The following is a 14,186-nucleotide window of genomic DNA, read 5'->3' on the forward strand; positions in this document are numbered from 1 at the left end:
CTATTCAAAGAATCAACCAATCAAGGAGCTGGTTCTTTGAGAAAATCAACAAGATAGATAAACCCCCTTAGCCAGACTCAATAGAGGGCACAGGGAAAGCATCCTAATTAACAAAATCTGAAATGAAAAGGAAGACATAACAGCAGACCCTGAAAAAATCCAAAACACCATCAGATCCTTCTACAAAAGGCTATACTCAACAAAACTGGAGAACCTGGATGAAATGGACAACTTTCTAGTTAGATACCAGGTACCAAAGTTAAATCAAGATCAGATCTAAACAGTCCTATATCCCCTAAAGAAATAGAAGCAATCATTAATAGTCTCTCAACCAAAAAATGCCCAGGACCAGATGGGTTTACTGCAGAGTTATATCAGACCTTCAAAGAAGATCTAATCCCAGTTCTTCACAAACTATTACACAAAATAGAAATAGAAAGTCCTCTACTCAACTCATTCTATGAAGCCATAATGACTCTGATACCTAAACCACAGAAAGACCCAACAAAGATAGAGAAGTTCAGACCAATTTCCCTTATGAATATCGATGCAAAAATCCTCAATGAAGTTCTCCCTAACCGAATCCAATAACATATCAAAAAAAAATCATCTATCCTGACCAAGTAGGAGAAAGTGGGGAAAAGCCTGGAAGATATGGGTACAGGGGAAAAATTCCTGAATAGAACAGCAATGGCTTGTGCTGTAAGATGGAGAATCGACATATGGGACCTCATAAAGTTGCAAAGCTTCTGCAAGGCAAAAGACACGGTCAATAAGACAAAAAGACCACCAACAGATTGAGAAAGGATCTTTACCTATCCTAAATCAGATAGGGTACTAATATCCAATACATATAAAGAACTCAAGAAGTTGGGCTCCAGAAAATCAAATAACCCCATTAAAAATGGGGCTCAGAGCTAAACAAAGAATCCTCACCTGAGGAATACTGAATGGCTGAGAAGCACCTGAAAAATTGTTCGACATCCTTAATCATCAGGGAAATGCAAATCAAAACAACCCTGAGATTCCATCTCACACCAGTCAGAATGGCTAAGATAAAAAATTCAGGTGACAGCAGATACTGGCGAGGATATGGAGAAAGAGGAACACTCCTCCATTTTTGGTGGGATTGCAAGCTTGTACAACCACTCTGGAAATCAGTCCGGTTGTTCCTCAGAAAATTGGACATAGTACTACCGGAGGATCCTGCAATACCTCTCCTAGGCATATATCCAGAAGATGTTCCAACCGGTAAGAAAGTCACATGCTCTTCTATGTTCATAGCAGCCTTATTTATAATAGCCAGAACCTGGAAAGAACCCAGATGCCCCTCAACAGAAGAATGGATACAGAAAATGTGGTGCATTTACACAACGAAGTACTACTCAGCTATTAAAAAAATGAATTTATGAAATTTCTAGGCAAATGGATGGACCGGGAGGGTATCATCCTGAGTGAGGTAACCCAATCACAAAAGAACTCACATCATATGCTCATTAGACTTTGCTGGACTTACTATGAGCAATGACTGTCAGTGGTTATGTTACTGATGAATACAAATGTAATTCTCCTACTATTTGGATATGTCTTTCTTCTCAGTATAAAAACCTAGGGCACAAAAGGCACAAATTCAGCCATGCAAGTACATTTCCATACCCTACTTGTTTAGTGTGTAATATTATGACACTGGACAAAGATTCATGGACAATTCATAGTGTGACTAAAAAAATGTTTTCAAAGTTAACTTCAATATGCTTCCAGAACAACAACATCATATTCCACTATAAGTATTTCACCTTATTAAAAATGAAACAATTAGAATTCAGAAACCCAAGGTGAAAACATCACAGTGGCTAAAACAGCCTTTGGCTCAGCCTTGCCGTACTTTGTCAAACAGATGTGCTGGCTTCATGGCTCTTGCTACATTTTATTAGTCATGTCTGTGCTACCCATGGTGCAACATAAAGTAGAAAATTGCTCAATTGAGGTTCCTGTTTTCGGCTGTTGAGTTCACAGTCAAGATTAACATTTGCACACGCTGAAATACCAAATCAAATAGTATTTATTTATTGATTCATTCATTCATTCATTCATTCATTCATTTTATTGGTTGTTTTATTTTTTTGCAATTCAAATGTTATCCTGCTTTCATTTCCCCTCCACAAATCCTCCATCCCATCCCCCTCCCCTGCCTCTATGAGGAGGCTCTCCTACGCACCCACCTTCCACCTCAGCACCCTAGTATTCCCATATACTGGGTCATTGGGCCCTGACAGGACCAAGTGGCTACCATCCCATTGATGCCTGATAAGCAGGGACTAAACCACCAACCAAAAAGTACACATGGGAGGATTCACAGCTGCAGCTGGATATGTAGCAGAGGATTGCCTTATCTGGCAAACAGCTCTTATACATACATTACAGGAAAAAAATTGTATCTTGAGGCTTAGCTTTCCTGCTTATTTTCCTACACACGTATCTGAGATTGATGAAGGCACTTATACCCCTTTCCCTAGTTCCTATCTGCATATAGTAAGAATTGAAATATCTTATTTCTGTCTAAAATGGACTCTGACATCATTGTGTCACTATGTCCTCCCTGGCTCCAAAAATAAGCTATTTAATATTCTTTGCAGTATACCATTTCAAACTCCATTAAGCATATACTTACTGAAGTGTTCCCATTTGCTATCTAGAAGAAATTAAAATGATATGACTGAATACCCTGCCAAAGACAATTTAAGAGATCATGGGTTTTGGGGGCTTAGAACTCCAAATAACAGTTCCTCATTGCAAAGACGTCAGGGTGGCAAGATCTTGATGCAGGGTGTCACATTATATCCACAGACAGCAGCAGAGACCAGTGAATTAATGCATGCATGCTAGTATTCAACTGGCTCTATTTTACACTTCAAGATGCTCTATGTAGGACAATATTTGACACAAAATTAAGATGAGTTTTCCCAAATCAGTTAACTAGAGATAATCCCTTACAGATGGGCTAAGATATAGTAAGACTTCAACAATTTCTCACTGATGTCTCTTTTGGCTTCCTTCATCTGTGAGAAGTTAGCAGTTGAAACTAATTATAGCATAATTTACTGTGCTTGTGTAGGCAAAAAGACTTTTAAGTTTCTCTTGGACTACATTTATTGATATCAGTAAAGGATATCCAAGGGATCAGTCCAAGAGAACAGCTGGTTTACTCCAGCATTGAGCTGATCTTACAAATATTATATGAGCCAAACTGAGAACTTTATGTGACACTGAGAAAGAATATGACACAAATCAACAACATCTAGGATCTTAGGTGTTTGGGAAACATTCTTTTGTACTGGATTCTAACTGGTGTGTTACCAAGACAAGACACTTGAGACAACATGGCACAATCTCAGGGTCAAAAGAAAGAGAAAGGATTATGTTATGCATATCTGAGTCCCTCTAAAAACAAATGGTAAATAAGAACTTCTTCCCTGAAGCTGAATGCAACACTGTTTAGCTATTTCAAAATAAGCAGTATGGTTCCTGTTTTCACATAATATTGAAGTGATCTTTATGCAGAATAAGTCACAATACTTCCTTTCTCTACATGTAAGAACCTGAGATCTCATGAGAACTGATTCTGGTCCCAACAGGGTTCTTAACACCAACCATGCTTCTCCTAGATGCCTGGACCCACATTCCTCACAGTGTCCTGCTGTTGATCCTGCTTCTGGGACTTAAAGGTGAGCATGCCCCAACAATAGATTCATCTCCCTGTCTCAGAGCTACTCTTACCATTGAAAGTAAAGGATTCCAGTTAATTACCTGAACTGTCACAGGAGAGGTAAGAACACTGTCTCACATAATAGAGCCAGAATTTTGATCACTGTCTGAACTGGAATGTGAGCTTATAGCTTTGATACATAGAGTAGAAATGATTCATCCATAACAGTTTTCCACATATCCCTGCTCTTCATGACCCTCTCCAGTGAGCTTTAGTTCCTTCTATTTGTTTCAAACAGAACTAATAATAATCTGCATGGTGCCAGTATGTTGTCAGGTTTTTCTTTTTCTTTTCCTTCTTTTTATTTATTGATTACTTTATTTATTTACCTTTCAAATATTATCCCTCTTCCAAGATTCCCCTTTGTAAACCCCTATACCACTCCCCTCTGCTTGTATGAGGGTGCTCCCAAACAAACCCACCCACCCACTCCCATCTCACCACCCTTGCATTCCCCTACACTGGCCCATCAAGCCTCCATAAGACCAAGAGGCTCCCCTCCCATTGATACCAGATAAGGCAATCCTCTGCTGTATAAGCAGCTGGAGTCATGTGTCCCTCCATGTGTATTCTTTGGATGGTGGTTTAGTCCTTGGGAGCTCTGGGATTGGGGAGCTCTGGTTTGTTGAAATTGCTGTTCTTCCTATAGGGTTGCAAACCCCTCCAGCTCCATCAGTCCTTCCCCTAACTCCTCCGTTGTGGGTCCCTGTGCTAAGTCCAATGTTTGTGAGCATCCTCATACATATTGGATAGGCTCTGACAGAGCCTCTCAGGGGACAGCTATAACAGGCTCCTGTCAGCAAGCACTTCTTGGCATTAGCAGTAGTGTCTAGGTTTGATGTCTGCAGATGGGATGGTTCACTAGGTAGGGTAGTCTCTGGATGGCCTTCCTTTGAGTCTCTGCTCCATTCTTTATCCCTGCAGGACAGGGACAATTCTGTGTTAATATTTTTGAGATGGGTGGGTGGCCAATCCCTCAACTGGGGGCTGTGCCTAACCTCTGGATATGGTCTCTACAGGTTCTCACCTTTGTTGGGTATTTCAGCTTATGCCATTCTTACTGGGTCTTGAGAGTCTCTTATGTTCCTGGAATCTGGCATTTTCAAGTGACTACACCCAGTTCTCCATTTGCTGCTCCTACACATATCCTTTCGTTTTCCTGACCCTCTGTATTTCTACTCCTATACCCGATCCTGTCAGTTTTTCCCTCCTCCTCCTCCTCCTCCTCCTCCTCCTCCTCCTCCTCCTCCTCCTCCTCCTCCTCCCTCCCTCCCTCCCTCCCTCCCTCCCTCCCTTCCAGGTCTCTCCTTCCATCTATCTACCTCCCCTGATTATTTTGTTTCCCCTTCTAAGAAGAACTGATGCATCAATACCTAGGTCTTCCTTCTTTTTCAGCTACACATGGTCTGTGAGTTTTATTGTGTGTATTCTGAGCTTTTTGCCTAATATCCACTTATCAGTGAGTACATACCATGTGTGGTCTTTTGTGATTGGGCTATCTCACTCAGGATGATATTCTTTAGTTCCATCCATTTGCCTGTGAATTTCATGAAGTCATTGTTTTTAATAGCTGAGTAGTACTCCATTTTGTAAATGTACCACATTTTCTGTAACCATTCTTCTGTTGTCACCTGAATTTTCATTTTAGCCATTCTGACTGTTGTGAGGTGGAATCTCAGTGTCATTTTGATTTTCATTACCGAGAAAGTAAAGATGATGAACATTTCTTTAGGTTCCTCTTGGTCATTTGAGATTCCTCAGTTAAGAATTTTTTGTTTAGCTCTGTACCTCATTTTTCAATAGTGTTATTTTATTATCTGGAGTCTACCTTCTTGAGTTCTTTGTATATTCTGGATATAAGCCTTTTATCACATATAGTGTTGGTAAAGATTTTTCCTAATATTTCCAATCTTTTATCAGATGTAGGGTTGGTTCCCAATCTAGGTAAGATTCTTCCCAATCTAGGTTGCCATCTTTGTCCTATTGAAAGTGCCTTTTGGGGCTGGTGAGATGGCTCAGTGGGTAAGAGCACCCGACTGCTCTTCCGAAGGTCCAGAGTTCAAATCCCAGCAACCACACGGTGGCTCACAACCATCCGTAACGAGATCTGGCACCCTCTTCTGGAGTGTCTGAAGACAGCTACAGTGTACTTACATATAATAAATAAATAAATCTTTAAAAAAAAAAAAAGAAAGTGCCTTTTGCCTTACAGAAGCTTTTCAATTTTTGTGAGATCTCATTTGTCAATATTTGATCTTAGAGCCTGAGCCATTGATGTTCTGTTCAGGAATTGTTCTCTGGTGCTTATGTATTTGAGGCTCTTTCCTACTTTCTCTTTGATGAGATTCAGTTTATCTGTTTTTTTGTTGTTTTGTTTTGTTTGAAAGAAAATGAAATTAATAAAGCTGCTATACAAAAGATAATAAAATGTGCATGCATGTGGCTTACTCTCTGTGATAACTACCAGAAGAATGTATTCTTTATTGTTTACAGATACAGTCAGATTTTTTATTAGATATTTTCTTTATTTATGTTTCAAATGTTATCCCATTTCTCAGTCATCCCCCACCAGAAACTCCCTGTTCTATACCCTTCCCCCTGCTTCTATGTTGGTGTTCCCCAATCCATGCACCCTTTCCTACTTTCCTGCCCTCGAATTTCCTTACACTGGAGCCTCAAGCCTTCATAGTAGCAAGAGTCTCTCCTTCCATTGGTGCCACACAAGGCCATCCTCTGCTACATATGTGGCTGGAGCCATGGGACCATGTGTACTCCTTGGTTGATGGTTTAGTCCCTGGGAACTCTGGTTGGTTGATATTGTGGTTCTTCCTATGAGTTGCAAACCACTTCAGCCCCTTCAGTTTTTTCTCTAACTTCTCTATTGGGGACCCCATTCTAATGGTTGGCTGTGAGCATTCGCCTCTGTATTTCTCAGGCTCTGGCAGAGCCCCTCTATAGAGACAGCTATATCAGGCTACTGTCAGCAAGCACTTCTTGGCATCCACAATAGTGTCCGGATTTGGTGACTTCATATGGGATGGATCTCCAGTTGGAGAATTCATTGGATGACCTTTGCTTCAGTCTCTGCTACATACTTTGTCTCTGATTTTGCTAATATGGTCATTTTCTTCCCCTTTCTAAGAAGGACTGAAGCACTCATACTTCCTCTTGAGCTTCACGTGGTCTATGAATTGTATTTTGGGTATTTTGAGCCTTTGGGATAATATCCAGTTATCAATGAGTGAATATCATGTGTGGTCTTTTGTGATTGGGTTACCTCACTCAGGATAATAATTTCTAGTTTTATCCATTTACTTAAGAGTTTCATGAAGTCATTGTTTTAATAACTGAGTGGTAATCCATTGTGTAAATTTACCTTATTTTCTGGATCCATTCCTCTGTTGAAGGACATCTGGGTTCTTTCTACCTTCTAGCTATTGTAAATAAGGCTTCTATGAACTTAGTGAAGCATGCATCCTTGTTATATTGTGGAGAATATTTTGGGTACATGCCCAGGAGTGGTATAGCTGGGTGCTCGGGTAGTACTATGTCCAATATTTTGAGGAACTGCCAAAATGATTTCCAGAGTGGCTGTACCAGCTTGCAATCCTATCAGCAGTGGAGGAGTGTTCCTCTTTCTCCACATCCTTGTCAGCATCTGCTGTTACCTGAGTTGTTGATCTTAGCCGTTTTGACTGGTGTGAAGTGGATTCTCAGGGAATTTTCATTTCCCTTATAACTAAGGATATTGAACATTTCTTTAGGTGCTTCTTAGCATTTCAATATTACTCAGTTGAAAATTCTTTGTTTAGCTATCTAGTCCATTTTTATTAGGGGTATTTGATTCTCTGGAGTCCACCTTCTTGAGTTCTTTGTACGTATTGGATATTAGCCCTCTATTGGATTTAGGATTGGTAAAGATCTTTTTCCAATCTGTTGGTTGCCATTTTGTCCTATTAACAGTGTCCTTTGACTGACTTTTAATCACAGGTTACCAAAAAAGATAAGGAAGGACACATCATACTCCTCAGAGGACAAATCCACCAAAATGAACTCTCAATTCTGAACATCTATGCTATATATGCAAGGACACCAACATTCATAAAAATAACTTCACTAAAGCTCAAAGGACACATTGCATCTTACATAATAATAGTGGGAGACTTCAACACCCTACTTTCACCAATGGATCATGGAAACAAACTAATCAGAGACACGGTGAAACTGACAGAAGTTATGAACTAAATGGATTTAACAAATATTTATAGAACATTTGATCCTAAAACAAAAAAAAAATCCTCTTCTCAGCACCTCATGGTTCCTTCTACTAGATTGATCATATAATCCGTCATAAAACAGGCCTCAACAAATACAAGAAGACTGAAATAATCCTATGCATCCTATCTGATAACCACAGACTAAAGCTGATCTTCAATAGCAACAAAAACAATAGAAAGCCCACATAGATGTGGAAGCTGATCAACACTCTACTCAGTGATAACTTGGTCATGGATGAAATAAAGAAAGATATTAAAGGCTTTCTACAATTTAATGTCAATGAAGGCACATCATACTAAAACTTATGGGACGCAATGAAAATAGTGGTAAGAGAAAACTTCATAGTTCTAAGTGCCTCTAAAAGAAACTGGAGAGAGCTATACAATAGCAGCTGAACAGCACCACTGAAAGCTCTAGAACAAAAGGAAGCAAATATACCCAAGAGGAGTAGACTGGAGGAAATAATCAAACTCAAGGCTGAAATCAACCAAATAGAAACAAAAAGAATTATACAAAGAATCAACAAAACCAGAAGCTAGTTCTTTGTGAAAATTTACAAAATAGATGAACCTTTAGCCAGACAGACTGGAGTGCAGAGTGATAGTATCCAAATTAATTAAATCAGAAATGAAAAGGGAGACAGAACAACGGAAACTGAGTAAATTCAAAAAATCATCCCAAAACCTATACTCAACCTAACTGGAAAATCTGGATGAAATGGACAATTTTCTGGATGGATACCAGGTGCCAAAGTTAAATCAGGATCAGATAAACCATCTACACAGTCTCATAACCCCTAATAAAATACACACAGTCATTAAAAGTCTCCCACCCCCACCCCCCAAAAAAATCCCAGGACCAAATTGTTTTAGTGCAGATTTCTATCAGACCTTCAAAAAACACCTAATACCAATACTCTTCAAACTTCCACAGAATAGAAACAGAAGGAACACTACTCTATTCATTCTATGAAGCCACAGTTATCCTTATACCTAAACCACACAAAGACCCAACAAAGAAAGAGAACGTCAGACCTATTTCCCTTATGAATATCAATGCAAAAATACTCAATAAGATTCTCCCAAACCAAATCCAAGAACACATCAAAATCATCATTCACCACAATCAAATAGGCTTCATTCCAGGAGTGCAGGTATGGTTCAATATACAGAAATCCATTACCATAATCAACTACATAAACAAACTCAAAGGAAAAAAAAAAAACTACATGATCACTTCATTAGATGGTGAGAAAGCATTTGAGGAAATTCAACATGCCTTTATGTTAAAAGTCTTGGAAAGATCAGGAATTCAAGCCCACACCTAAACACGGTAAAAGCAATATAGAACAAGCCAGTAGCCAACATCAAACTAAGTGGCGAGAAATTTAAAACAATACCACTAAAATAAGGGACTAGACAAGGCTGCCCACTCTCTCCCTATCTGTTCAATATAGTACTGAAAGCCCTCACCAGACAACAAAGGGACGTCAAAGAGATACCAATTGGAAAGGAAGTGGCTGTATATAAATTAGTTCAAACCAATTAGTAGCCTTCCTCTACACAAAGGATAAACATGATGAGAAAGAAAATAGGGAAATATACCCTTCACAATAGTCATAAATAATATAAAATACCTTGGTATGGCTTTAACCAAGTTAAGTGAAAGATCTGTATGACAAGAACTTCAATTCTCTGAAGAAAGAAATTGAAGAAGATCTCAGAAGATGGAAATATCTCCCATGCTCATGAACTGGCAGGATTAATATAGTAAAAAGGGCCATTTTGTGGAAAACTGTCTACAGATTCAATGCAATCACCATTAAAATTCCAACTCAATTCTTCATAGAATTAGAAAGAGCAATTCTCAAATTCATTTGGCATAACAAAAAACCCAGGATAGTGAAAATTAGTCTTAACAATAAAAGTTTATTTTGTTTTAAATTGAAGTCCTTGATCAACTTGGACTTGAACTTTGAACAGTGAGATAAGTATAGATCAATTTATATTCTGCTACATGTGGATTGCCACTTAGCCAGCAGAATTTGTTGAATATGCTGTCTCTTTTTCCAGTGGATGGTTTTGGTGTCTTCATCAAAGATTAAGTGACCATAGGTGTGTGTGTTTAATTCTGGGCCTTCATTTTATTCCATTCATCTACCTTTCTGTTCCTGTCCCCACCCATGCTGTTTTTTTATCACTATTGCTCTGCAGTACACCTTGATGTCAGGGATGGTGATTTTCCCAGAAGTTCTCTTATTGTTGAGAATAGTTTTTGCTATCCTGAGTTTTCTATTATTTCAGATGAATTTCAGAATTACTCTTTCTGGTTTTTCAAGAATTGAGTTGGAATTCTTTTTTCTTTTGCACCAAAATGAGAACTAGATGATTTTAGTGCAGATTACTGTAAGGCCTTCAAAGAAGACCTAATACCAATACTTTCCAAACTACTCCAAAAATAGAAACAGAAGAAACACTACCTATTCCTTTCCTTTCCTTTCCTTTCCTTTCCTTTCCTTTCCTTTCCTTTCCTTTCCTTTCCTTTCCTTTCCTTTCCTTTCCTTTCCTTTCCTTTCCTTTCCTTTCCTTTCCTTTCCTTTCCTTTCCTTTCCTTTCCTTTTCTTTTCTTTTCTTTTCTTTTCTTTTCTCCTTTCCTTTCCTTTCCTTTCCTTTCCTTTCCTTTCCTTTCCTTTCCTTTCCTTTCCTTTCCTTTCCTTTCCTTTCCTTTCCTTTCCTTTCCTTTCCTTCCTTCCTTCCTTCCTCTTTTTCTTTCTTTCTCTTTCTTTCTTTCTTTCTTTCTTTCTTTCTTTCTTTCTTTCTTTCTTTCTTTGTTGTTTGTTTGTTTGTTTGTTTGTTTTTTCTATTTGTCAGTGAGGAAGATTCCCTGACTGACTTCATAACTTCAGATCTGGGCTTAGCAGCCTCAGGTTCCTTTTTGCTCAAGTTGATATGCCACCTATTCGTATAGGATTCTTATTTTTAATGTATCCTCATTACACTTCCACTGGTCCTGAGTCTATAGATCCTGAGACTACAGAAAGAGATAAGTCCTGATAATTATTTTAGCACTTCCTAAAGCTTTTTGTTTTTATAGTTTCTGAAACTAATAATTACATAATTTCCTTCTCTTTTTTCAAAATTCTTGATTTCTTTTTGCTTCTTTAATCCTTGTCTCTCTCTCTCGTGCACACACACACACACACACACACACACACACAAGCTTATACTTATCACTATTTCCCTAAATATTTAAATACAACTTGTTCATTCTATATCTTACCTGAACAAGGACTATATAAATAAACATGTGAAGAATGAGAAGCAATATCTCAGTGAAGAAGATTGTGTGTCACCGCTGTGTTCTTTTTATGCACAATGTTCCTGCCATGTTTTGCTTGACTGATTCTTTCTGCCACAAGTATCTGTATTCCTTTAGGCCCCAATGCAAACAGGACTGACAGTAAATTAAAAATTCTAAAAATGTGATATGTAGCATAACTTCTGCTTCTATTGGTTGAATTATTTTAGAAATTTGCTTCAGTCCTGAGAAGTTATTTAGCACAAATATGGTTTGAGTTTCAAATATTTCAAAATCTTTATGGGTTAAGACCTTTTTAACAGATAATTGCACCATTTTGAATGATGTTTGAGCATGTAAAATGTAAGATCTAAGAGGGTAGAAGGTAAAAGGTACATGCTTTTGAATGGAACATTTATCCCACATCCATTCTTGCCACTCAGTGTTTACTGCCACTATGAGATGAGCAATATTGTTCCATCACACACCATTATCATGTGGCTCTTTCTAAGATGTTAACAGTCAATCATTAGAATACTTAACACTTTTTTATTAGATATTTTCTTTATTTATATTTCAAATGGTTTATCCTAGTTTCCTTTTTCAAATGGTTTTTCTTAGTTTCGTTTCCTAGTTTCCCCTCCAAAAATTTCCCATCTCTTCCCACCTCCCCCAGCTCCCCAACCTACCCACTTCTGCTTCCTGGGCTTGGCATTCCCCTATACTGGGGCATAGAACCTTCAGAGAACCAAGGGCCTCTCCTCTCATTGATGACTGCCCAGGCCATCCTCTGCTACATATGCAGCTGGAGCCATGAGTCCCACCACGTGTTTTCTTTGATTAGTGGTTTAGTCCCAGGAAACTCTGGAGGCACTGTTTAGTTCATATCATTCCTCCTTCTATGGGCTGCAAACCCCTTCAGCTCCGTGGGTACATTCTGTAGTTCCTTCATTGGGGACCCTGTGCTCTGTCCAATGGGTGACTGTGAGCATCCACTTCTGTATTTGCCAGGCACTGGCAGTGCCTCACAAGAGAGAGCTATGTCAGGATCCTGTCAGCAAAATCTTGCTAGCATCTGCAATAATGCCTGTCTTTGGTGGTTATTTATGGAATGGAACCCCAGGTGGGGCAGTCTCTGGATGGCCATACCTTCAGTCTCTGCTCCGAACTTTGTCTCTGTAATCCTTCCATTGTCATTTTGTTTCCCCCTTCTAAGAAGGGTCAAATCATTCTACACTTTGGTCTTCTTTCTTTTTGATTTTCATCTGTTTTGCAAATTGTATCTTGGATATTCTGAGCTTGTGCGCTAATATCCACTTATTGGCGAGTGGATATCATGTGTGTTCTTTTGTGATTCGGTTACCTCACTTAGGATGATATCGTCCATATCCATCCATTTGTCTAAGAATTTCATAAATTCATTTTTGTTAGTAATAATGCTTAACTCCTAAACAATGAGCCAGAGGAGATACTAATTCAGTTGAATTTTTGTTCCTAAATATTTTTCAAATCAATTACAAGCTAATTCAGCAAGAGATAATTATACCCAGATCCCCATCCATATCTAGAGCTAGACAGAGCTAATACACTGTACCGAGCTCTATGTCTCTATGAAGATAATCCAATGTCAGTTGAAGGCATTATTACTCAGAAAACCAATTGAGAAATTACATTTTATTGTTATGACCCTCTCCGTGATCAAGATACTATAAGAAGTACTCCCATATCATAAACCAACATCTCAGGTTAATGGTCTTTTCACACTGATACAAATACAGAAAAAGAATCAGAAGCAAAAACAACATTAATTGCAATGTTTAGAACTGTAGTTTGCACTGAAGCAGTCTGACTGAGGCCATGAGATTAGTAGTAACTCCTCTCAGAAACTTTGATCTATTCCATGAGCTTTGATGTGAAATGAGGACAGGGTCGATGATTTTTTTTCTGTGCTCTTGATCCTTATATACAAACAGATTTTCTTGAAAATATCATTCTCATGGGGAACTTGGTTTCTATTCCATAGATTACTAACTTAAAATGGATTTCAATAACATTGGAAGATACCACACTGAACAAATCATACACAAGGAAGATATTTGTTGGATACTCACTAGGAGTTAGAGGCTATTCTGGGAACGTGTGGCACTGGAGAACAAAAGTACTGGAAGAGTCACACATGCATATTTTAAAGTCCATTAGGGAAAGTAATAACTAAGAAAAAAGATGAAACGTGTAATATTTTAAAATATATATGTAGACAATATATCATATTGTCTAAAGAAATAAAGAGACTCAGTTGGTGACTTATTGAAAACAGGGTAGGGTTGATGAGCATCACCGAGAAGAAGAAATTTAATATGCAAAGCAAATAGCCTTTGCCACAGAGCTTTCTGACATGTTCATGAACAGAGCTTTCCATCCAGGAGAATGGGAGTGACTTCAGGCTTGGAACAGAGAAGCACAATAGCCTGATCTGGGTCTTCTATCCAATGATTGAACACAGACTCTTCCAGTCCGTATAGAAGGAGAGCTGTGGTGGCAGATATTCCAAGACCTCCAGTTCTTGGTCCTAGCATTAACACATGCCCACACTGAGGGTCACATAACATTTGGTAGAAGACATAAAACATACTTGAATCATCTTCTTATCTAATGTGTTTTACTACCTCTGTGGTGAAACACTTTTCTCCTGAATCATGGGGCACTACAGAGACTTACATTTTGCTGTCAATGTTCTTTTATCTAACCTTTGTGCTATTATCCTGAGATTTCTGTGCACTTAGAGAGGAGGATATAAAGGACTGTCTGACCTTCAATAACTCAACCAGGATCAAGTTAAAGCACT

The 14,186-nt window shown here is 38.5% G+C and overlaps 1 protein-coding gene across 1 annotated transcript in view; it reads left to right on the plus strand.

The window, feature by feature from the left end:
• Window positions 1-3,606: 3,606 nt before the first annotated feature.
• LOC110291150 (signal-regulatory protein beta-1-like) overlaps window positions 3,607-14,186 on the plus strand; it is a 49,942-nt gene continuing 39,362 nt past the window's right edge. Inside the window, exon 1 of the mRNA XM_021158122.2 lies at window positions 3,607-3,725. Coding sequence (XP_021013781.1) covers window positions 3,653-3,725 — 73 coding nt within the window. The 5' untranslated portion in view covers window positions 3,607-3,652. The remainder of the gene's footprint in view (window positions 3,726-14,186) is intronic.

The sequence above is a fragment of the Mus caroli genome, unplaced genomic scaffold, assembly GCF_978045245.1.
Source record: "Mus caroli unplaced genomic scaffold, Mus_caroli_1 scaffold_3, whole genome shotgun sequence".
NCBI classification, from domain to species: Eukaryota; Metazoa; Chordata; class Mammalia; order Rodentia; family Muridae; genus Mus; species Mus caroli.